Source organism: Vespula pensylvanica, chromosome 4 (assembly GCF_014466175.1).
Source record: "Vespula pensylvanica isolate Volc-1 chromosome 4, ASM1446617v1, whole genome shotgun sequence".
Lineage (NCBI taxonomy): Eukaryota > Metazoa > Arthropoda > Insecta > Hymenoptera > Vespidae > Vespula > Vespula pensylvanica.
Window position 1 is genome coordinate 2,842,957 of NC_057688.1, and position 22,962 is coordinate 2,865,918.

At 27.7% G+C, this 22,962-nt stretch overlaps 2 protein-coding genes across 4 annotated transcripts in view; both read left to right on the top strand.

The window, feature by feature from the left end:
• The window catches only part of LOC122628982 (neutral ceramidase), a 36,604-nt gene extending 27,059 nt beyond the window's left edge, over positions 1-9,545 (top strand). For all 3 annotated transcript variants that reach the window (XM_043811935.1, XM_043811936.1, XM_043811937.1), the window contains exons 8-15: positions 5,720-5,842; positions 6,559-6,753; positions 7,321-7,554; positions 7,891-7,986; positions 8,119-8,289; positions 8,978-9,093; positions 9,173-9,341; positions 9,434-9,545. In XM_043811935.1, the coding sequence (XP_043667870.1) occupies positions 5,720-5,842; positions 6,559-6,753; positions 7,321-7,554; positions 7,891-7,986; positions 8,119-8,289; positions 8,978-9,093; positions 9,173-9,341; positions 9,434-9,478 (1,149 nt within the window). In that variant the 3' untranslated portion in view covers positions 9,479-9,545. The remainder of the gene's footprint in view (positions 1-5,719; positions 5,843-6,558; positions 6,754-7,320; positions 7,555-7,890; positions 7,987-8,118; positions 8,290-8,977; positions 9,094-9,172; positions 9,342-9,433) is intronic.
• A 4,695-nt stretch (positions 9,546-14,240) lies between these two features.
• Positions 14,241-22,962, top strand: part of LOC122628984 (pyrokinin-1 receptor-like) — a 16,009-nt gene continuing 7,287 nt past the window's right edge. The window contains exon 1 of the mRNA XM_043811938.1: positions 14,241-15,438. Within this exon, the coding sequence (XP_043667873.1) occupies positions 14,583-15,438 (856 nt within the window). The 5' untranslated portion in view covers positions 14,241-14,582. The remainder of the gene's footprint in view (positions 15,439-22,962) is intronic.

Here is a 22,962-nt window from a genome sequence, read left to right on the forward strand (position 1 = left end):
ATTTCCGCTATACATGAGAATTGAAATTTCTAACAGGGAATAATAACTTACCTGTAGACCGTGCCACCTCTTCTCCCTACATATGTTCCTGTTACAAATCTCTATTTGTTGGAGGAAATTGAAAGTTTGGATTCCTAGTATAACCAGCAATATATATATTTGTTTTCTTGTTTCAGTTTCTATTATAGGAAAAAAAAATGATATTAGTTTAAATCGAATTTATAAAATAGTATTTTAAATTGGGCAACTCTGCTTTTATGTCTATTTTTTGAGGAATAAATGCAACATAAACGTGATTTATAATTGAATTTTCTCACAACTATCGTCATCGCGGATACCGGATTTATTATGTCAAAGCGAATGATTAATACGTAATGTAATAATGTCCTTCAATGCGAGAGTTGCACGAGCGTAACAGAATTGAATCGTGTCGATGGAAAAGATAAATGGTTCAATGTTGTGCAGAAGAGAAATTTCGTATTATAGTAAACGCGTAATATGTTAATGAAAACAGTGCGTGCGAACGAGAGGACATCTTAGTTCCCATTTTGTTATTATTATTTATGTAAATGTGAATTACAATCGGATTCATGATTATTATTACGTGTTTTGTTTTAATTTTTATGTAAAGTGTCATCCGATTAAAAATAAAGAACCACATGATCTCAATATTTTATTGTGGAAATTTAATATAATTAAGAAATTAATTAAAAAACACCTCATAATTCATGTTTCTTTTTTAACTAATTTATCTAGTTTTGAAAATTTTAGACAATTGCGAAATTAATTCAACAATTGAACCGTACAAATTTTTTGATTTGTAATAATTTGTCGAATTTTTCGATTATACTAAAGTAAACTTTGCGTGTTTGACGTTTATCAACTCTTTTGTTCTTAACATCAAGCAATATACTTAAATTTTTCACGTAATTTGGCTTCTCAAATTGCACTTAATAGTTGAAGTATACCATTTGAACAATCTCTGATCTGTATTGCATAAATTATGAATTCCATGTTTTCACACAATCCCATAAAATTTTACAATATGCTTTGTAACGCCTCATTTTAAAGTCAATCAAGAAGGATCTAACAACTGCAATCGATACACGAAAACGCAGAGGATCATTATAATTTTTCGTAATAAAATATCAACGATGTTTTTAATTAAAACGACGCAAATTTACATTAACTGAATCCGAGTCATCACCCATAAAAATGACAATAAAACAATTTATTTTGATTTAATTAAACGATATTTTAAATAGACAAATAAAAAAGTTACTTTCGATTAAAATAAATAGTGCGACAAATTTTATTTTAATCTTCTAATCCATCATTTCTTTTTCTCTAAACTTGTAATAAGAAAATATACTATATTAATATATCGTATTATAATAATTAATATATTATATCAATTAAATATTACGGTATATATGTAAAAATAATGAAAAACAAACTAACAAAAAAGAATTACATTATTTAAATTTTTCAACATTTTATCATCATAAAAGTATACGATTAAATTGATCAAATCTTTTCTTAGATATTTATTCGAAATGAAAATGTGCATAAATATTATATATGTATAGCATAGATACGTATACACATACGTACATATAGAATGAAAGAGATCACTACTCGTTACGGTTATCGCTACGTATACTCTTCCTTCCTGTTAATCAAAGTTATACTAAAAGAATAATTAAAAGCAAGGAAGAAGAAAAGCGAGAGCACGTGGACCGAGATTTCACCGTTTCTCGAGCGTAACGTACTGGTATAATATTAAAGATACGTTCTTGGCTATTCGTGGACTAGGAGAGCCAGCTACGAGTAATTTGCTTGTTAATGACGTTAAAACCGTACACTGTTCTGAGACTATCTGTTCATCGGAAGGGATTCGTAATCGAATTATCATGCTGGATACTAGTACGCACGTGCCTTGTGTCATAAACATATATTCCTTTGTTGACGACTTCTCACCGATATGATTCACAAATTTCAACTAACGATAAGATCATTTCTTTTGTTTGTTCGTTTATGCAGGTATGTGATTGCACGTATTTTACAATGAATATTATAAGATCAATGTCAAAAAAAAAAGAAAGAAAGAAAGCAAATCCTTTTTTTTGTATCTTATCAAAAAATAAACAATGTTTCATTGCTGATAATTTTTTACAATCGTGTATATTTAGAAATTACTTGAAATAATTAAATTCCCAAGTATAAATGATCGCGTAAAAATGTTACGTGATAAACATGTTATATCTGTAAATAAGTCGTTTTTAAATTACGCATATTAAATAGAACAATTTTTTTATTTATGTTTTATATCGAATAATAGATAATGTTTGTCTTATTAGATTAGGGTTACCTAGGGTGTTCTATTTGCTGCGTATTGCACGTCACGTTTTCTCTCCTAAAATTTGATCTCGACTAGATGAGTGTTTTACGGACGTTATACCCGTTAAGCATTGTATAGCATTACCAGAGTATTTTGTTTTCCGCATGCAATACGCAATGGATGCCGTTTCGCGAACGTATTCTATGTTCGTGTAATCAGTTACACTAAAACACACAGTTTCTACTTTGCGATACACAATTTGTACTTGACGGAAAAAACGTAATGTGGAAAATGAAGTGTACAAAACGCCCATGCAGTTTTATCCTTATTGTGTTTATATATTTATAATTATATATATTTCAAAATCCTTTAAGATAACTAAATTGTCAAGAGGTAAATGGTAAATGGCTCTTCGTCTTTATAATTTTATAAAATCACGAAAATAATATCTTTTGTTTTTTTTATTTTCATTAATTATATTATATTGCATGATCTTAATTTTTAACAAATTGATGGCAAATACCTTGATAACAAATCCTTTAGACAAAATTCGAAGAAGTCGAATACAATCACATGGCATTTTTTCTTCAACAAAGTCGTTTACTTTAATTTTATTCGAATCTTATTATTTCGAAGTCTTATGAAAGAAATACAGTATAAGTGATGAGAATATATTTTACGTAATTTCGGATGTTCTCTTTAAAGGTATAATACTTTCAAGAACATTAAAATTCATGAAGAGGGTGTGAAAGCGATTTCGTTAGTATGACACTCAATTTTACATAAAGTCGAATTTTATTTTTTTACTGACGAATAATTGGATTTCATTTATATGCAAATATCTTATTAATGAAATTGCTGGCAGGAATAGCAGAAACTGGCTATTCGAATCCTTTTTCAATCTTAAAGTCTCACCGATTATTACAAACTTTACTACCGAAAGAAGTAAAATTAAATTATTTAGCGATAGTAATTGGTACAAATCAATAACCAACATCAATTATGATTCCGTTGTAAATAATTAGAAACGATCAACAACATTTAGCGTTATTTTAGTTTTATATTTATTCATGAGAATAAATACCAACGATGGATTAATCTTTTGTTCAAAAATATAAAAAAAAGAAGTATGTAAAAATTATTTAAGATATCTATAGCTTGTTAAAAGTACTATGCTAATTATCTTCTTCGTTAACATAGCGATTTCACTTTTACATCTTAAATTATTTCTTCCGGAATACTTGTATCCCTTTATTTCCCATAAATTTCTAATCTATTAAGATTTTTTGTGTTCCAAAATATTTTCATTACTCATTCTTTGACAAAATATTTATATTCTTTAATTCTTTTTATCGGATAATGACTTCTTCTCGTTTTTTAAATTCAACATTTTTGTATTTTTGTAAAATTTCCAGTGAAATATAATTTTTTACACTTTTTTTTTTGCATGGACGCGACTTTTCTTATAAGTCCCTGATAGAACTTTTTCATAAAAGTTTATAATAATCTATATCTTAACGTGTACAAAAAACATGTTATGTGGTTGTGTAAGGGAAAGTGGTGTATCGTGTATATAACGTTCTCTTCTCTCTCTCTCTCTCTCTCTCTCTCTCTCTCTCTCTCTCTCTCTCTCTCTCTCTCTCTCTCTCTGTCTTCATCTGTCTCTATCTGTCTCTTTCAAAGTGTGGTCGGATGTCTTCCAAACGCGATCTTTGCTCAGGTCACTTTCCCTCGGGTGTTCTGAACTTCTTCGGAAATGGTATCGATACTTCTTACAAGACCACGAAAATTTTCAGTTGCTGCGAATACTCGTTCCACTAGTTGACGTCGATGATTCCGCTATTTGAACGTTAAGAAAATGTTCCTTCATCTACTTCATCCTTATCCGTTATTTCAAACATATCGTCGGTTTTAATAGTTCATTAATTTTCTCTAATTATCTATAAATCAATTTTTCTTCGCGTCTAAAAGAAAACTATACGATCTAAAATAAATTAAAAACTTTTTTTTATAAAGTAACAGTTAATCTCATGACGTTAAAAAGAAATTAAAATTAAAAAATATAGATACACGTGCGAGTTCAAAATTACATGGCGTTATAATTATTACGATTAAACTTGATTTCCATGATTTATTGTTAGTTAAATCGTTATTTAATCTTTCTAAAACGATCTGTAGAATGGCAATATTTGTAATATATTGATAATAATTACATAATAACATGTAATATAATAATATGAAAAATATATCTTCTTTTCTTCTTTTATACTTACACACTCTTAAAAATGATGTAATTATATATCATTGATTATTTCTCGATACGATCGAATATTTATAATTAATAATTATAATTAATTCGTAATAATTATAAATAATTCGTATATATTTAAAATGCTAAGTAATGCGAAAAGAAATCGTCTTCTACGATTTATTTTTTCTTTTAGTACATCCCCTTGAAGGAAGAACATTTTGTGTTTTCCGTTCACGCATACACTGCATTGGTTTAAGTTCGACCGAGGTAGGTTAGATATGTATACATATAAGTGTAGTAGATTCGCGAAGGGTAAACTCGTCGAGTTTCGAATCCTTTATCATGCTAATTCCCATTTCTCTTCAAAACTCTTCGAGCGGTTATGCGTTATAAGCGGACTTCGTCACGGCTGAGAAGCACGTGAATGTATGTTAATTACGAAGCCGTTGCGTCCGAGCTTCCGATTCGTCGATTTCAGCTCTCTTAACATCCGTTCGCGAAAGTTTATCGTCTAAGGATGAAACATGATGATGTATGATGTATGATGATTTATTAAATATTTTGATAATGAAAGTAATATAATAATACATATAATTAATGTACTAATATTTGTATGATATAGTCACAGTTAACATAATAAAAGAATTAATATAATATAATAATAATTAACATAATAAGAGTGTTGATATAAAATGACAATAAGGCGACCGGAAATAAAAGATTATGATGATTAAATGAAATGACGATGGTAATGATTACACTTTGAATAATATAATAATAATAATAATGTGTGTCTGAAATGTAATATTTAAAAATTAAACATTTAAAATCGAAACTTGTGAAACTCGTCGAACAAGTTTAAAATGTAGCCTCAATCGTTCTGGTTTACCTCGAACTGTTCAAAGATCAGACTACTCGAAGCTCATTTACCCAACATGTGTTACGTGGAAATTATGGCAGTAGCTCATTAAAATGCCTTTGTTCTCGAAACGTTCAAATTTAAGTAATATTAAAATTATTATATCGTTGATATAGTCGATTATAGCAAGAATGTAATATGTTCGATTCTTTAACGAAATAACAATATCTAATTCTAATAATAATGAGAGTTCATTTTTTCATTGCAGGAACTTTGGAAGAATAGCGTTAAAAAGGAAGTTATCGGTTCGATACGTGTTGTACATCAATTTGTTGACATGCCTAAGGAATCTGCAACATTTTATAATACAACTACAGGAGAAATACAGGAGGTAAAAAAATATTTTTAGAAAAAATTAAAAATTTATAAGAAAATTATATAATATTATTACTTAGATTATTTTGTTAATATTTATTATTATTATTATTAATATTAGAAATTAATGTAATTAATTAAAATAACATTTAATTTGTTCACTCTAGATATAACATTCGATTTACTTTTGTTAGTATATCTTCCAATCATTTTAACAACGTGTATCAATTTACATTCGTTTATTAATCACGTGTATATTCGTTCGTGAGATCTTGCTATAGACAATTTCGAAATTATTTTTTTTTCGAAAGCTTCACTCGCGATCTATCGATTGGAACGGAAAATATATATGTATACATATATACATATATATGTATACATATATGAATATAGATTATATGTAACAGTGATATGTATAAAACGTAGATATTTCTTAATCTATTGTAACTTCCATAAAATTATAGTGTTTATTATTTGATACTCTCAGATTACATAAAATCATTAAACCGTACTCAGCACGAGTAATATTGGTTTTTTATGAAATAATTGTTATGCCGATGAGTGTTTCTAACGCTTGAACTAACTTTGAATTGTTATCTTACCTTTATTACATTCAGAGCAAAACGAAGGATAACGATAAATTCGTAAAAACGAAACAAAAAAAAAGAAGAAAAAATAAAATTCTCTTTTTTCTTTTTATTCCTTTTTTCAGTATTTTTATTTTTATTTTAGGTACATGGTTGCTTACCAGCAATGGGCTATAGTTTTGCTGCCGGTTCCACAGATGGACCAGGATCATTCTCTTTTGAGCAAGGTACGACAACTACCAATCCTTTTTGGAATGCAGTACGAAATTTCTTGGCTACTCCTACGGAAGAAGATATTCATTGTCACGGCGCCAAGCCGATCTTATTTGCCACAGGTCGAGTAAGTATAAAAACCAAATGATAACGAATTCTTGAATTATTTCAGAAAGGTGAAAGTGAAATTAAATTAATTATATCTTAAACGAGAAAGCGGAACATTTAAAGAGTAAACATATTTTATGTATGTAAGTAGTCGAGAAATGAGGTAATTTAATTTAATTTAATTGTCGTTTTTTATTATATTACAAATTTTGAATTGTATAGTACACAAATGGTATAACATAAATTTAAGTGTTTTCTCCAAAAATTTAATAGCCGTATTATATCATATAAATAAATTAGGAATAATCATTTATTTAATGAAAGTAAACAAATTTTTTGTCGTGTATATATATATATATATATATATATATATATATATATAAAATTCTAAATAACAGTTTTATTCAGTTATAATCATACATTCATTATCTTAGAAAAACAACTTTATTCACAAGTTCGTCGATTCCTTCTCTCGCTCTCTCTCTCTCTCTCTCTCTCTCTCTCTCTCTCTCTCTCTCTCTCTCTCTCTCTCTCTATCTCTCTCTCTCTTTGTTTTTCTTCTATAACACATTAATTTCCTTTGCAGATGCAGTTCCCGTACGAGTGGCAACCGAGAATCGTTTCGACGCAAGTCGCTCTTATTGGAAATGTTATTATAGCCGGAGTACCAGGTGAATTCACGACGATGTCTGGGAGAAGACTAAGAGAGACTATTAAAACTGCCACGAATAGCGTCACATACAATGAGGATTACTCTATAATAATCGCAGGTCTTTGTAACACGTACAGTGATTACATTACGACGCCAGAGGAATATGAAGTAGGACATTTTGTTCTAACATTATTCTACTACTTTTTGCGAATGTCGACCATTAACTCTTATCCATTAAATCACGTAGGATCTACATTTTTCGAACGCACGTGAATTTTTAATGACTCTTAAATATTTGTCTTAAATGCTCCAAGTATGAGGAGATAAAACGTACAATTAAGGTCGTAACAAAGAATTTATATTTTGTTCACTTTTCATCTGAGTTTCTAACCAATGTATACTTATAGGACATGAGTTATGGTAGTACCGAGAGTGTTTTTACCTATCGTATTTTTTACTACATTCATCATTTTACGTTTCTCAAGTTGTTTTAACGAATTCTAGATTCAAAGGTATGAAGGAGCATCCACTATATACGGTCCACACACACTCACTATCTATCTTAAATTGTATCAAAATCTCGTAATGGCTGCCATTCAAGTAAGTAATTAATAAACAATCTATCATTGATTTGATTTATTGATTATTGTAAATTATTGTAATTTTTTCTTGAATTCTAATGACAAAGCTGATATTCTAAGCAATGAAATCAATGTAATTTATTATTTACAGAAGAGAGAAGTTAAACCCGGTCCAAATCCGCCAAATTTAAGCTTAAAGAAAATGATCAGTTTTCTTACGCCAGTGCTGTTCGACACAGCAAAATGGAGACAACATTTCGGCGATTGTGTTGAACAACCAGAATCTATTGTTTATCCTGGGGATATTGTTACGGTATCTTTTGTGAGTATCGCATTAAAAATACTTATGTATTCACCATCTTTATTTGTTTTTCGATCGATCTTTTTATAAAAAATGTTATTATTTTTCTTTTTTCTACGAGCAGATAGAAAAAGATTTGGTCGGACACTGTAACATGACCTTAATCCAATTTTAGAAAAAAGTATTCCAATTTTATAAAACTTACGGATAATATGATGTAATCGACATGTCGAATCAATCATAATGCAAATGCGAGGAATTTTTTTCTGACAATGACCATACTCGTATATCGCGCTCTTCGAACCGTATCGAGCAAAATGCACTTTATAAAATTGATACATACGTGCTCAACGTATGTACCTATTGTATATTTATACTCTTTTACGATAAAAACAATATTAGTAATTTTGTTATTACAGCTAACAGAGAAATTGTTTGTCACATCACTTTAACTACATTGATATTTTATATGATTCATTGATTACGAGAGACCTAATTATATTGCATTTATCGTTCGACATCGATATCGCTTAGCATACATGAATTATTATGAAAATGAAATAGTGGTACGGTCGAATACGCGAAAATTGAATTATATTTCCTATTAAATAGGGACGTATTAATTAGAAGATAAAATCGATGGAATAATGTTTAGAATGAATATCGTATTGTCTGTATTTCAACGTTTCACCTACTTTTCATTTTGCAGATCTCTGGACATCCACGAAATAACCTCATGACAGATAACTCGTATTTAATAGTTGAGCGGTTATTGAGGAACAATACATGGATTACTATTGCTACTGATGCTGACTGGGAAACCAAGTAAGTATTTACAATGATATTAAAGTAGTCGATCGAATTGAAGTATGTAAACATCGACTTGATAATATTTTTATTGTAGATTCGAATGGGTTAGAACGTCTGTAGTTCTCGGTTCAAGTCAGGTTTATATTACGTGGGAAGTTCCAGAAGATGTAAAACAGGGTGAATATCGTATCAAACACTTTGGATATTATCGTTATATTTTCGGAGGTGTCTACCCTTATGAAGGAGTCTGTAATACCTTCAAAGTAAGTTATTCACTTTATAACAATAATTCAACTCGATTTAAGAATTTGACTGATCGTTCGTCTTTTCACTCATTAATTTTTATTATTTTCAGGTGATCCAGCCTGAACCTAATATCCGTCGACGAAGACATGCTTAGCCATATATTTTGCCATGTAGAATTTTTTCTTAGTCATTCAATGAAATAAATATGCTTCATGATCATATTTACTTATGTACATATGAAAAATATTTACTTATTGTGTATTTGAAACTTCATGAATGTTCGAAACATAAAATAAATTCTCTTTTTCTTTTGTTATAAAAAATAAAAGAAAAAACAAATAATAATTTTACTTCTATATAAATTATTTGAAGTATACACTTTCAGAGTAAAAAGTGGTAGCAGTAAAAGAAGAAAAATAAAATGAGTACGAAAAAGAGGATAGGAATGGATTACGTGCGATTAAATGGAAAGCGTTCTTGTAATTCATTTTAATATCTGCAAGTTTTCTTATCTCCCAGATAAATCTATTTTAATCTATGGAAGAACTTTAATCTTGTAATTGTTATAGAAAAGTTTTATTTCGTTCCTGTTGCGATAGTAATATATGTCAGTACCTGTTACTTTTTATCCTTTTTCGTTTCTAATCAGCGTTTACTATTAGAATCAATTTTAGTACTAAACATTCTAGAAGTATAAATACATAGTACATGTATTTATCTATACGTAAATGTACATTTATATAACTTAACGTTAATTATGCAAATTATGCAAATTATGAATTATCGATGCGAGCTTATCCTTACTTAACTATGCTAACTTATATAGATCTTCTATTATAATTACTATCATTACTTATTTATCAATATTTATTAATGTTTTTTAATATCTTAGGTCCTCATAAATTCTTCATTATTATTTATTCTTAATTTTATTATTCTTTTTTAAGTTCATTATGTTATTTATTAGCATAAAAATTATTTAGATTTCATACATGGTTGTATGAATAAGCAAAGGATAAATATATATATATATATATATATATATATATATATATATATATATATATATAGAGAGAGAGAGAGAGAGAGAGAGAGAGAGAGAAATAATGTAATTAAAATGCATTCTTTGAACTGAATGCAATGATACATTTATATTTAAGATTTTCTATATTTTTAAATTATTCATTCACATATTAATACATATGTTTTAATATTAATATTAATGTTATTTAAATACGTTTGAATTTTTGTAAAAAGGAATCTACTGATAAAATGAAGACTCGTATACGTTACAGAAAAAAAAAACATTCGAAGACATCATATCAGATGACATATCAATGAAGAAATTATATAGACGGTCATTCTTGTTTTTTTTTTTTTTTTTTCTTTAAAGAATATAATGGTAAGTACAAATTTTTTAACAAAAGTGTAGCAATGATTTCCCTTATATCTTCATTAGTATTACAAAAGATTAATTGTAACTCCAAAATTACTTGTGAAAACAATAATGATCGATTATTTTTTATCGATAATTGAGAATAATGAAAAAAATATTTAGGAACGTCGAAGCCGATCAAGTCAAATCAGTATTTTAATGAACGTTAATCGACTAGTTAAACGTTCATTGAAAGAAGGAATTTCAAATTCGAACTTCGACTTACGAGAGCCTTGACCGTCTCCTGATTCAAAATTTTCCATCGTAATTTTAATTACATTATGTCATGGTGACACGAATTTATTGCTTCATTTGCACGGTAGACGGTATACGAATCTTTCACATAATAATTCATTCGGTCATCGTACGAAAAATTTAATTCTTTTCTTCTCCTTCTTCTTTTTTTTACGCTAAAGTTTAAGTACAATAAAAAAAAAATCTTTAGATGATGAAACTCATGAGATGTTAGATGTAAATAGAATTTCATTCAAAGCAAGTTTTAAAATTCCGAAAGTGCTTGAAAATGGACTTCTGTATTGTTAACATAAACATATTTCGATCAAGGTTTATAATTTTTGTTTTAAATCTTGTAATCGAATTTTTTGCAATAAATACGTCAATGTTGATTAAAGAAAGAACAATCGTTTTTCATTTCTTTATACAATTTCTGCATTAAATATCTCAATATCTGTACATATAAGTTATAGCTTCTTTTATTCTTAATTTTTTTATTTGATAAATCGGTGAAGAGGCGTTTAACTAGATTTTAGAAAAGAAACAAACTTTTACTTGTTTTTAATTCACGAAATACTTCGTCTTCGTTTCTTTTTCTTTTCATTTCAAAAACGCATAGGTGGATATTTTTTGTCCACTCGTCCTAATAGCGTCGATCGATAATGTTTGGACAGTTATAGAATGTATAGAATAGTTTTCGAATATTATACGATGTATAGGATAGATTTCTCAAAATAACGATAGTTGAGCTTGACCCTTCTTACGTTTTATCCATTTCTAAAAAAAGATGCATTCGCAAAGAAAACGAATTTAAAAACTGAAAAATCTATTTTCAGACCTATCTAATCTCACTTGACTATTCGTTCTAACTTTAAGTTATTTTATTTAAGTGAGAAGGTAGCACGTGCGTCCCGAACACGTGCGACTGACTGACATGTTTACATATGAAATTACCTAAGTTATCGAACATTACGATTTATTGTGTGGAGCGAAATTAGGTTTACGTGGAATTAATTAGCTAGCACGAAAAGTGAAAGTTTCTATATAGTTTAATATAATTTTAATTTTTTAATAAGTGTTAGGTATATATATATATATATATATATATATATATATATATCTTATTCATATTATCTCTTAGCTTGTTCGAGAATCAATTGAAAAATAATACAACAATATTGAATACGTAACAAAATAATATTTTTATACGTAGAACAAACTGTTTTCAAAGATATATATTAAATTCGTTTAATCTTAAAATTAACAAAATTTATAAATAAACTTATTATTTATAGAAATTTGTATTTGATATAATTAAACTTGTAATTAATATAATTTTGTCGTAGTTAAATAAAGAGAAAGTATATAGACATTTATTAATATTCAATTTAGTTTGAAATTGACAATAAAAAGAAAAATAATAAAAGGGGAAACAATCGTCAAAAAAAGTTGCCTTAGTTTTTGGGGAATATCGTTTTAACCCCTGTTGTAATTGAACTTTGTTCTACTTCGACCTAGTTTCTTAGTTAAGTTAGTTTACCAAGAAGGATAGAAACAAACTACTTTTTTGTTCTTCGCCCTTTTAATACTTACTTTTGAAAGCTTTCTAAACAAGGGTTCTCTATACATTATTTTTTCTAGCTTTCTATATCTTGGTCTTTCACATTTCTTAAAATCTCTCTCTTTCCCTCCCTATATATATATATATATATATATATATATATATATATATATATATATTAGGTCGAATCATAAATAAGTGCTATTTTATTATAATGTGTATAAATCTTTAACCGTGTATAAATACCGTTTTATAGTAATAAATTTCTACTTATTTACATATCTCATTTATAAATCAATCTAATACCCATGCAAAATGATACATTAAAACATTATTTTATAAACTAAACTATTATTTCATATTCAAAATTTCATTCCAATAACAAATTTCTTCTCATTATAAAATATTGTTTTACAAAAATATAATTATCGATTTGATACATAATTAAATGTCATTTTATTGTAAACTCATTTATAATAAAACCGTGTAATTATAAATCGATTCAATATTTCTCTCTCTCTCTCTCTCTCTCTCTCTCTCTCTCTCTCTCTCTCTCTCTCTCTCTCTCCTTCTCTGTTTCTCTATTTCAAAGATATATTTATTTTTTATCTAAATATCTGTCTATATGAATCCATATATGCATATATGTAAATATCGTATATTATAGTCGTTTCAGTGCACAAAATCCAATCTACAAGGCGTTAATTTATTTTAGCCAACATACTCACACAATACAATCTCCCAAGTTCCATTATTTAGCAGCGGTAAGGTTAAAAAAGGTTTGAGACCTATCCTGAAAACTTGCCAATCGATTAATTTTTTTCGGAGAAAGGTTCTCGTAAAAAAAGTCCCTTTTAAAGGTCAAAGATCACGAAGAAAAGTTCCCTCTCTCATTTTTTGTATATCGATGGAGATGCAGAATGAAATGATGAGGAGTTATATGAAAAAATAAGAAAATAAAAAAGAATTAAAAAAATAAAGGAATAAAAAAAAGAAAATAAAATAGACGAAAAGAGACAACAGTGGTAACGACGCAATTCAATTTATTCAGAATAAAGGAAGACTCGATTCGCGAGGACGACGGCCTGAACGGATGGTCAGAGACGACGCAGAGAGTGCCGGCCGGTTTCTTCCTCTTCGCGGCTGTTTCGCATCGCAGTCGCGATTCGTGCGGCACCCGTGACGGCTCGTGTGCGATTAAACGGTCATCATTTATCTCTCTTTCTCTTCTTACTACTTGTCCCACCTTTCGAAAATCACGAGTATACAAAATCAAATTGTAAAAAAGAATAAAAAGAAAAAGAGAAAGAACTAAATTCATTCATTTTCTTTTTTTATCTTTATTTTTTCTTATTTTGTATTCTGTTCAAGTATATTTTAAAATTAAAGAAATTTGAGAAGAAAGAAAAAATAAAAGAGAAAAGAAAGATAAACAAGAAATCATCATTCGTTTCCTCTCTTTATTTTTATCTTATTTTCGTATCGCTAAGATATCGTTCTATAAATTTCAAGTGGAACAAGAGGAAAAAGAAGAAAAAGAAAAGGAAGATAAAAATATTTCGAAAAGGCTTATAGTCCTTCATTCTTTCCTTTTTTATTTTTATTCTTTCATTTAATTTTCTCGAGTGTTATACAGGATCACGTGGGTACTAAAATCAATTCGAACACAAAAAAAGTTAGTATCTCGTACCTTTCCTACATATCTTCGACGATCACGTGTGTGCAATCTAAAAGAAAACAGAAGAAAAATAACAGAGGAATCCTTTCAGTTTTTACATGATCTTAAACGACCAAACTTTTTGCTCTGCAGAAGAACTGTGTTTGACTTCACAATTGAGAAATAATGAGTGAAATCAAACGTTTCTCACAACCTACTTTAAAGTTTTCATAAGAAAGAAAAAAAGTAAGGAAAAGAAAAGAAGAGGAGGAAGAAAAAACAATCAAAGAATGTTCTTGAAAGAAAAACCAGAAAGGAAAAGAAGTTCGACTTTAAAGGTATGATAGCCAATAGGAACGAGAGAAATAACGATGGAGAATACTCTGTCAGCGAGTTTAATACCGCCAACCAGTTTGATTTACTCGACATTGAAAGAAAATCTTCTTCCGCAATTGAACTGTGAATCGTGTTACCATAATCATACGACTTCGGCGATTCTAACCGAAGAAAGTTACTCGATGATAGCTCGAAGGGATTCTCTCTACATAGTAATACCTGTCACGATAATCTACGTATCAATATTCATTACTGGTACGATCGGTAACATAAGCACGTGTATAGTGATTGCACGCAACAAGTCGATGCACACAGCAACAAATTATTATCTCTTCAGTTTAGCTGTATCAGACTTGTTGCTTTTAATATCAGGTTTACCTGCTGAAATTTATTTGGTATGGTGCAAATACTCTTATATTTTTGGCGAAGGATTTTGTGTTATACGTGGCTTGGCGGCAGAAACATCGACAAATGCCTCGGTATTAACGATCACGGCGTTCACAGCCGAAAGATACGTTGCTATTTGTCATCCTTTTCTATCACAGACTATGTCAAAGTTATCGCGTGCCGTTAAACTGATCCTCGTGATCTGGTTGGTGGCATTATCCTTCGCATTACCTCAAGCCCTACAATTTGGTGTTGTTCGTCATGGAATAAAACAAGAAATAGTTATGTGTACGGTGAAACGAATTATAATAAAGCATTCCTTCGAGATGTCAACTTTCCTCTTCTTCATCGTACCCATGAGCCTTATCACTGTTCTATATATCCTTATTGGTCTCAAGTTAAGAAAATCGAACATGATGAAGAAAAGACCTGGAAATGGAGAGTCACAAAGAAGCTGCAGGCATTATCCTGGGAAAAATTCCAGAAAAATTCTTAAGATGCTCGGTAAGTTCATTTCCTTTTGTTTATTTTATTTCTTGATTTGACTTCGACTTCTCAATCCTTTATAATCAAAGTATTTTTCTTTTTTCTGTTTACTAAAAATATTGTGAAACTTATACAAAATTGTATAACATCTGTAATATATAATAAAATTATAAATTTTAGGTTGTGCAATTTATTCTAAACAAACAAAAAGAATAATATAATTATATTATAAGTTTTACATATAATTGGCAAACTAACTTTTGAATATGAACTAACAATTAAGTTTGTAGAAATCAAATTAAATAAGATTTTAAAAAATACATATAAGTGATTTTAAAATTAAATTATATAATACTATAGAATGTTATGGTATGTCAATTTTTTTTTATTTATGCACCTGAATTATCTACTTTTGAATCTCATTCACTTTTACAAAACACGCCTAATAATACTGTATCAATTTTAAATCTCAACTCGATTGAATTATTCAATTCAATGGGATCATTTTTATATCCTCAAAGTTTGTTTTCATCTGCATCTTTTTATTACACATAAATTTTTTTAAATACACATAACTATCGATAAAAATAGATAAAAGACGTATTTGTAAATTATATATTAACAAACTTACACACGTTTCTTATTTTTTTTTTACATGTTTCAAAAGCAATAAATGAATTCGTCGTTACTTTACAAAATTAGCTTGTTGTTTACGAATGTACTACTAAGATTGAGAAAATAAGATTTCTTTGTAGTTTTATCAATAAAAATAAAAATTAATATTCGATGTTTTTCATGCTCGATTCGAAAAGCTGGCGTGAGCATATTGAAATAAATTTAACTTATTCAAAGCCAGTGATCTCTCTCTCTCTCTCTCTCTCTCTCTCTCTCTCTCTCTCTCTCTCTTTTTCTTCCTCTCTCTTTTCTTTTTCTACACGATTACTATAACACGTGAAATGCTTTTGAGATCATCAATGATTTTTATCAACACTCAATTTTGAGGACTTTATTTAGAAAGTTTCAAAAATATTTTTTGCGACCTTTACAACAAAACTAAACGTATCTATCTTTCTTAATAAGAGTAATATATAATGTCAAAAGGATAACGGTTATTTTGTACCTTTTATTTAGAAAAAGTTTTGACAGTTGTTAGATATATATCGATCTCAATATTGACGTGTTAATTTTGTCATCATTGTTTCAATTGAAAAGAAGAAACTTTGGAATTAATTTATCGAAAATGCATATTTAATGAGAATTTCAAACTTAATTTGACTTTGGACGATAAATTTTCTCTTTAAAAATCTATTTCTACATCATCTTGCTTGAATTTACTTCGAATTGTTCGTATGTATCTACATATATATATAAATTTACCTGTTCTTTAATTAATATACAAATCGTTTCAATCAAATGAAACACGGTCAAATACCAAATCAATCGTTTATCAATCATCTATCTCTAATTTGCACCTTGATCAAACGAAATTGAGATGTCAATGTGTACAATGTTCGTTATTTATGCGTTACGTATACTATTTTTGTCATATGGATACCATTTGAGTAATACTCGATCTCATTTCGAGACGAATTATTTCTACGACTTGGTCCTCTATTTAATACCTCAAGATTTCATTTCTTTCAAAGAATCCAACCAATTACGTAACATTCTAAGCAAATTCACATTTTGTTATAATAATAATGTCGACATAACCGGAATTTACTCAAGATTGCTGGATCCTCGATCGATGCTTTCGAAGTTATGAAACAAACGGACAAAATGAAAATAAACTTGTGAGAATGTAGAATAAACCGGAAAAGGAAGGGAGATATTTATACACTCGTTGTCTCTCCCTCTCTCTCTCTCTCTCCCTCTCTCTCTCTCTCCCTCTCTCTCCCTCTCTCTCCCTCTCACTCCCTCTCTCTTCATCTCACTCCCTCTCTCTCCCTCTCTCTCCCTCTCTCTCTCTCACTCCCTCTCTTCCTTTCAAATATATGAGTAAATGGAATCCGGAAATATTTCTTTCCAATTTTTCAGAAAGGAAATCTGTAAAAGATAATATACTTGATAGGAAGAAACGTATCAATTTAATAGAATAAAAAATAAAATGCTTCGTTGATATATATATATATATATATATATATATATATATATATATATATATACACATGCACACACACACATACATATATACACACACACATAAATATGTACTATTTTTAGATATATCTCATATTTCATATAGAGAAAAAGAACAACATTGTAATTGAAAAAAGAACAGAAGAAAGAAAGTAAGAATTTAAAAATAAAGAAGTTACAAGTCTCGGAAATTTCAGATTTTTTTTAAACGGAATTATACATGAACGTATTTTTTTTATTCTGTACTACATACAATCCTTGAATGCATTCATAACATAAGGAAATGTGAATATTCGATGTTCTTATTTAATTTTTTTTTTGTTATATTGCTTTTATCTTCTTTATATTTCTAATTGAATAATTATTCTATTGGAATTTGAAAAATTTGAGTGAAAAAAAATTGAATGAAGAATTATTCTTTTTAGAAGATTAACGCGTAATTGTCGAAGTTCAAGGGTCAAAGATTGTATTGTCCTTTATAAGAAATAAGTACACGCGTGCATAAAGGACAACGATCTCACTAGTATAGATTTCATTGATGAAATTATTGATTCGGTTATATGTTCATTATCAAAGTGAATAGAATAGAAATAGATAAAGAGTTAAATGATTTCACCTCTTCCACTTTTGCTCTTGTACAAGTAATGGGATTCAATTGTCAGCAAAGTTTCACATATAATTATGTTAGACATATATACATGTGTATGTATATGTATGTATATACAGAAGTATCTAACGACAGAGGAACTTGTTTGACCCATTAATGGGCTCGCAATATTGATCGATTTACTTCTATGACTTGACATTTCTACAGATGAAAAGATGAGAATTAAATGGATAAGATTCTTTCTCTAAATTAACCTATTTCTTTATCTCATGACGACTTTATATTGATCTATCAACATGATTTCATTCGATTACATGACGTAATCGCATTCATCCATTAAATTCATCCTTACCACTTCGCTGTCTATATACGATATTACAAGAAGTCTCAGGATATGATAATTAAGATTTATTTCAAACATATTTTAATATCGTCGAAGAAATATTTGGTAATATTTCTTGACAACCGATTACTATTGACTATTATTGATATTTGTCGAAAGGAATTTCTCAAGATAAATCCTCAAAATTCTTTTTCTTTCTTTTTTGTTAATACCTCGTTTTCGTTGAGATTTATTAATGTGCATGTTTTTCAAATATGATTTAAAGCATGATATTTAAAAAATTTTATAAAACTCAGAATTCTACTCATGTAGAATATTTTATTAATGTTATAATTTGTAGATAAGTTAAAGATTGACCAAATAATGCTGAAGAAATACAATATAGTAGTACGATAGATTTCAAGAATTTCTTATCTTTTATATTGTTAAAAATGAATAGATTGAAATTTCACAAGCATTTTACATTTAAGGGTTAACTCTTGAAATTGTACGCGGGAGACAGGGAGCGGTCTCAAAAATAAATGAATATGGTCTTTTCTATCTAAAGAAAAACTCGGAACGTTATTTTTGTTTCATTTATGTTTTTACATTGGCAGCCTTAGTAGGTCTAGTAGTCGATGAAGTGTAAATATGTACACCGAAGAGTAAATATTCTACGGAATGGTCGACATCGATCGGTCAAAGTTTTCTAACATGATCGCGATCTCTTGCGATTAATAATTACCACATCAAGAATAAAAAAAGAAAGAAAAAAATAACACAAAGTATTATATTCGATGGCGTTAAATGACGAAGATGCATCGATATTGATTTTTAATTCTTACAAGTAACTCTCTCCGTTCTTCTTGTTGATAAAAGAACATTCTAGTCGATCTAAAAGTTATGAAACAGAGTTACATCCGACAGTTATAAGATAGATCTAATATGATAATTAAAACGCACATTCTAATAGTATTCCGCTCATTAAAAGAACTTCTTCGGTAAGTTTTTTATTTAATTCTTAAGAAACTCCTTTACATTCTTAATAACACGATGAAGAATAAAAAGTAAGTAAGTAATATAATATATTTATGCGAACGGATAATTTTTATTTTGAATTCCATGCACTGAGTTTGCTAATAAATAATATCAAAATTTTTGAATATTTTCTATTTAAAAATATAAAAATTATATAATAGAATATATCATATACCAATAATATACATATATATTATAGTATAATATTGGGTTAGTTAATAACTAATGTTAGAATTTTCAATAAAGGATAAAACTTAATATATAAAATATGTAGTATATAATTTTACAATATAAAAAATATAATTTGACAAATAAACAAATCACGCTTAGGAAAATTAAACACAGCACTTTCTAATCTTATCACGAAATTTCGAATAATCGTCAAACATCATTTTACCTTAAATTTTGTAATTCAAATTTATTTTCTTGTTCCCCTTGTAAACAGGGTGAGTCAAAAAACCCAAAGAAAGGTTTCGTTGACAAAGAATAAGGGGAGAAAAAACGTTGTCGATAGAAAAGGAAAAAAGAAAAAAGAAAGAGAAATACCTTTGATATTCCAGTTATTACCCACGTAGGTGGGTGAGATCTATGGATGACGACCAAAAGAGAAAAAAAAAAGTAACGTTTCATATGGAACAATCGATCTCGACATTCTTTTTTCAAAGGGTGCTTAAAAAAGACTCTTTCGCTTGTACGCCTTTTGAAAATCGATTCTTATTCAACTTTTTTTCATTCAATCTATTCTTTTTTATATTTTATTATCTCTCTTGTATCTCAATGAAATTATATAAAATTAATTTTTTTTCTTATACATTTAATATATGCTAAATTAAAATTGGACTGGAATAAATTATATTAATGTTTCATATTGTAGAATCTTTTTCTTCAGAAACTATTACACGAACAAATTTGTTATTTATAGATTAAGAGAAAATTTAGTTGTAGAGATTTGAAACAATTTTTTTTTATAAAATTTTAATACTAATTATAGATCAATGATTATATAAAACTGTCTTTATAAAATATTAATCCGTTAATTGGAGAAGACGAGTTAACCAATTATGAAAATTTCAATTGCTCTCATGATTATATAAATAAATAAATCATTTGTTTTTTATTACTAAAGAAATTTACTTACTGATTCTTTTTATAATTGATAATTCATAAAAATTTTCCATCTTCTTTTGTAATATATTATTCATAATCAAAATAAATTTCATAGATTTACATTCATCGATCATTTCTCTACTGAATACATTAACATGTCTATAAAAAAAGATATAATCACTGTTATTAAAAAAAGAACAATAGAAAGAGAAAAATGATATTTTTTTTCATTGCAAAAATAATTATATAGTTGTATACGATAAAAAAATTAACGACCACGAAGTTGATAAATGCGCTAAAGATCTCACTTTTTTGGTAAAGATTCTTTTTATGTGAATAAATATAATTAATCACTCTATGATACGGAAAAAGAATCGTCTTAGTAATTACTGAAAAAAAATGGGTAGCAATACCATGAAGCATAATAACATGCTGTTATTGTATAGCATCGGCTTTCGTAATAACTCGTGAAAGAATCCTCTATATTATTTTATTATGTTCTTTTTAATTTTTTAATGTTTTCATTTATTGTTATTCTTTTTCTAATTTATTCCTCCTTGAATTATCCGATTCGAACCTTCAAGAAAACCTTTACATTAATTGCTTTTTATTGAAAAGAAAAATTATAAAGGAAAAAGAAATTTAATATTTACATTTAATTTATATAAAATACTATAATAAAAGTTGATATTTTTCGTTGGTAAATAAATGAAACATTTTGTTCTGTATTATTATCAAGTACAAGTTCAGTGTTATTTTTTATTTAATATATCATGTTTGTCTAATTTATCACGCGACCGTTTTTATCAAATAATTAAAAAAAAAAAAGTAATAATTACAAAGCTATTGTTACACCTTCAATAGTTATGAAGATAATTAAAAAAACATTTTTTAATTTATAATGGATTATATATGTAAACAACTATATGATTTAAATAAACAAATGATAAATTATTGTTAACTATAAATGATGATATAAGACAAAATAAAATAATTTATTAAATAGTGGTGAACAAATATCATAATACAAGCGGTATTTACGACAATGATATACTAAATGAAAACTCTAAAAATATAAATTTTCAGATAATACTTATAATGATAACAGTCGTGGTAATGATATCATTCTCATGAGATACAACGAATACTGCGTAAACTTGATAGTACGTAACTCGTTTAATACAAAAAAATATATAGGAGTATAATTGAAAAAATACTTCATCAAAATCATAAACTCAAAAATATGTTATCTGAATATTTAGATATCGATCGAAGCAAATATTTATTTTAAGTTATAAGATAAAACTTATAAGATAATAAAAAGAGCAATTTTATATAATTTATATATTGTATAATACAGATAAATAATACATATCAAAAAAATATTTTATTACATAATAATATATATATATATATATATATATATATATATATAATTTTTAATAATGAACTATATAATATATAATTTATTAATAATACTATGTAATATTTATATCTCAGTTCAATTAATATCTCAGTTCATTAGCATCGTTTATATATACTAAAGATCTAATTTTAATCAATTAAAGAAGATTATTATTATCGTCAAAGATCAACTTTATCTAACTATACTAATTTTTTCACAATTTCCTATTTAATTTAAGGCTAACATCTCTATCAAGCAATATGAGAATTTTTCCGAGAGAAACTTTCGAATTTTCCTACAAAGCTATTGTTACTCGAGTTGGTATATATAACTACATACATATTCATCAAATACCTAACATTGACATGATCGAATAATCTCTAGGTTCGATACATAATATTCAGCGAATCATCGAATTTGCGTTAAAAGGAATTGTTTTTTTTTTGCTCTTTACACGTAAATAATCGATGCATATCTTTTTCTTCGTCGCATTTCGAACTTATTGAGAAGCATGAAAATTTTTGCCGTTAAGAAACTTCGATTTGGCGTGTCAAGTTAATTAACATTGACAAGAAGCTGTTATTTTTTTAACTAGCTTACCAGTGTAATTACGTGGAAGCGTTATTCTGAACCATTTAACTTGGAATGAACAAGCTTTAAAATAATAAGAGCAATTAATTATATATTTTGTTATCGTAACTTAAAAAAGACATTGCAGTCCAAATGTAATATATTCTTTTTACTCGGGATTAATTTATCTCTGTTTTTCATATGTTATGAATATTTTTAATAAATATTTATATTTATATTTAATTTATATATGTATAAATATTATATATATATATGTTTATAAATAATACGTATAAATTTTATTTCTATTGTCTCTCTCTCTCTCTCTCTCTCTCTCTCTCTCTCTCTCTCTCT